At 39.5% G+C, this 3,414-nt stretch overlaps 1 protein-coding gene across 1 annotated transcript; it reads right to left on the bottom strand.

Moving 5' to 3' along the window:
* Positions 1-322: 322 nt before the first annotated feature.
* Positions 323-3,407, bottom strand: LOC104967776 (lysosomal protective protein-like). The gene is made up of 5 exons (XM_010797300.1): positions 3,325-3,407; positions 2,177-2,337; positions 1,632-1,743; positions 826-876; positions 323-451 (listed from the first exon to the last, which is right to left on the bottom strand). The coding sequence occupies exons 2-5, from the start codon at positions 2,335-2,337 to the stop codon at positions 338-340; spliced, it is 438 nt and encodes a 145-aa protein (XP_010795602.1). The 5' UTR covers positions 3,325-3,407; the 3' UTR covers positions 323-337.
* Between the last annotated feature and the right edge of the window lie 7 nt (positions 3,408-3,414).

A 3,414-nucleotide genomic window follows, 5' to 3' on the forward strand; every position in this document is an offset into this window, starting at 1 on the left:
CAGCCAATCAGGAGCAGAGACTCAGTCCGACAGCCAATCAGGAGCAGAGACTCAGTCCGACAGCCAATCAGGAGCAGAGACTCAGTCCGAAAGCCAATCAGGAGCAGAGACTCAGTCCGACAGCCAATCAGGAGCAGAGACTCGGTCCGAGAGCCAATCAGGAGCAGAGACTCAGTCCGAGAGCCAATCAGGAGCCGAGACTCAGTCCGAGAGCCAATCAGGAGCCGAGACTCAGTCCGAGAGCCAATCAGGAGCCGAGACTCAGTCCGAGAGCCAATCAGGAGCCGAGACTCAGTCCGAGAGCCAATCAGGAGCTAAGCCTCAGTCTGAGAGCCAATCAGGAGCTGAGGTCTGAGTCACTGACCTCGGTGTCGTTGGTGACGTAGTTTTTATCGTCCGAGTACGAGAATCCGACCCCTGCTGGAGACTCCAGGTACAACACGTTGGCAATCTGCAAGGAAACCGTGAACCAATCAGCTTCCAGGAATCACAACAACAACATTGAGATGCTAGGTTTGGTCCCATGACTGCCCGCATTTCAATGTAAATACTGCTTTATTTATTTATTTCAAAGTTTGTTTTCTTCAACAGCATACAGAGCATGGATCAAAAGTAGGTAAACAAATCTTCACTTTATAGAAAAATAGATAGAGTAACAATGTAAATACTGCTTAACTATAACAAAAAAATGATGCTATTATAGCTTTCTTAAAATAGTTTTCTATCAGTGTTTTGAATTTCTCTTTTACTTTTATGTGTGCACCACAACATCAAGTCAAATACCTCACACGTGTACCTGGTGATAAACCTGATTCTGAGTCTCACCTTGTTCCAGGAGTACGGGTTGTACTGCAGCGTCGCTCCGTCATCCTGGATCTGAAACAGAAAGACAAGCGGAGCGTCAAACCTTCTGGAAAACCTTCTTTAAAATACACGGATGCTGCCTAGTCGTCTCACTACCATAATGTCAATATGAACGCAAACATTGAGTTGTTTACAGTAAATATCACCGTTTACTTATTTGATCCGTACAGCTGAATTTAAAGTCAGTGTGTCCCATCCTTTATACAGTCTATGCTCCCATAGTGCTTTTTGGTGCTAGACGTTTCTAAACAATCAAATTGGGATGAGACTCATGAAAGAGAAGTCGGAGAAAGAAAGTGAGAAATTCAAAAAATAGTCAAAAGTGAAGATTCTGGGAAAAAGTCAAATGTCTGAAAAAAGTCAAAATTCTGATTTAAAAAACAAACAAATACTAAAGATTCTGAAAATATTAAAATTCTGAAAGCAAAGTAAAAATTCTGATATTTAAAAGCGTACTTTATAAAGTCCCATGCTGCTTTTTGGTGGTAGACGTTTCTAAACAATCAGATATATTGATGAGGAAAAAAAGACATTTGACTTTTTTCACATCTCAATTGCAAGAAATATTCTGAAAAATTCTAAAAAAAAGAAATTCTAGAAAGAAGTAAAATTCTGAAATCAAAGCAAAACATCTGAAAAAGTAACAATTCTGAAATGAAAAGCCTGCTTTATACAGTCTATGCTCCCATAATGCTTTTTGGTGCTAGACGTTTCTAAACAATCAGATTTATAGATTTTCAGTAGAAAGCTGTTCTCAGGTGACCCACCAGGTAGGGTCCGTGCTCAGTGAGCAGTCCGTCCAGAGAGCTGCATCCTGGGCCTCCGTTCAGCCACAGCACCAGGGGGTCTGAGGACGGGTCCTTCTGGGACTCCACCAACCTGAACACAGTCTGTTAGAGCACTCTTGCAAAAAGGACAAATATTGTCACTTTATATATATAGTATAAAAGACTACATTTCCCAGACTCTTAAGAGATGCCAAAAACTCACTGTACATTTATGTTCAATCTAATATTCAATAATCCATTCCTCACACACTTAATGTTACGGAAGAGGATTAGGGCCACATTATCATTTTTTTTGGGAGGATTTGAAAAAAATATGTATTTTTTTGTTCTGAGAAAAAAGTTTTTTTTCAAATCCTCCCCAAAAAAAAAATTATGTGGCCCTAATGCTCTTTTTTTCATTTTGGATTGTTTATTTCTAGTCTTTTCATTTCTCTAATGTACAATGCCTTATTGTACTGCTGCAACGCAAACCAGTCCTAACTTGGGATCAATACTTCTTATCTTAACAGTCTCCCAGTCCTCACCAGTAGTGCAGATGCTTCCCGTCGGCCACTTTCAGATATCCAGAGAAGTGTCTGAAGCTCGGCTGTTTCTGAAGGCCGGGGAGGAACTTCACCTCATCTGCAGCCGGTGCTGCCATGACAACCAGCAGAGAGGAGAGGAAACAACACAACAACAGCACCATCTGAAACACAACAACAACATCTGAAACACAACCGGAAGCAACACAACAACATCATCACAGCCTGCATCTGAAACACAACAGGAAGTGATTTAATATCATCAGAACCGATCACAAGAAGCTACTGATTTTCAACATGTTTCTGTAGTCATGACTTATTTAATGACAACGGAAGAGGGTTAGAGCCAAATGAGAAACACACAATTGGAATGTGATCAAAAAAAGTGAACATTATGAAAAGAAAGTAAGAAGTCCGAGAAAGAAAGTCAGAAGTTCTGAAACTGAACATTATGGAAAAAAAATATTCTGAGAAAGTAAATTCTGAAAAAGTTCATAATTCGGCAAAACTAAAAAAAATAAACGGGAAACGTAAAGAATCGGAAATTACAGTAAAACTTCTGAAAAAAAGTAAAAAAAATTGAAAAAAGTACAAATTCTAAGAAAATGCCGTTTTGGTTCCATTTTGAGATTTTTTAAATTTCTAGTATTGTTTATTTCTGCTTATGTGCAATGCCTTGTTTTGTTTTTTTTTAATACTGCTGCAACGCAAACATTTCCCAATTTGGGATCAATAAAGTATTTAAAGTAGTAAAAAAGTAGAAGTAACTATTCTGAGAAATGATTTTGACTTTTGGGTCACATCAATAAACGGTTTCCTTATATGGCCCTTATCCTCTTCCGTAAATCACAGTTAGCTCAGTGAGGTTATGAATAACAAAACACCAGAGAACCCAACAGCCAACAGAGGGCGGGACAGATATAAAGAGACAAACAGTAAGAGGAAGTTTGAGGTTCATGTTCTAACCTCTGCAGAATCAGTTCGAAACTGTTCAGATTCAAAAAACTTATGTTACATAAATTTGACTGGAAAACCGGTTTTCCACACACACACACACACACACACACACACACACACACACACACACACACACACACACACACACACACACACACACACACACACACACACGAGTTTAGAGACACACTCACCTTTCTGTCTGTTTGTTTCACCTGTCTGTCTGTCTTTCTGTCTGTCCACTTCAGCAGGTGGACTTCATGTGACTGACTGCAGGATCTGAG

This window comes from Notothenia coriiceps, unplaced genomic scaffold, assembly GCF_000735185.1.
Source record: "Notothenia coriiceps isolate Sejong01 unplaced genomic scaffold, NC01 NC01_scaffold00037708, whole genome shotgun sequence".
NCBI classification, from domain to species: domain Eukaryota; kingdom Metazoa; phylum Chordata; class Actinopteri; order Perciformes; family Nototheniidae; genus Notothenia; species Notothenia coriiceps.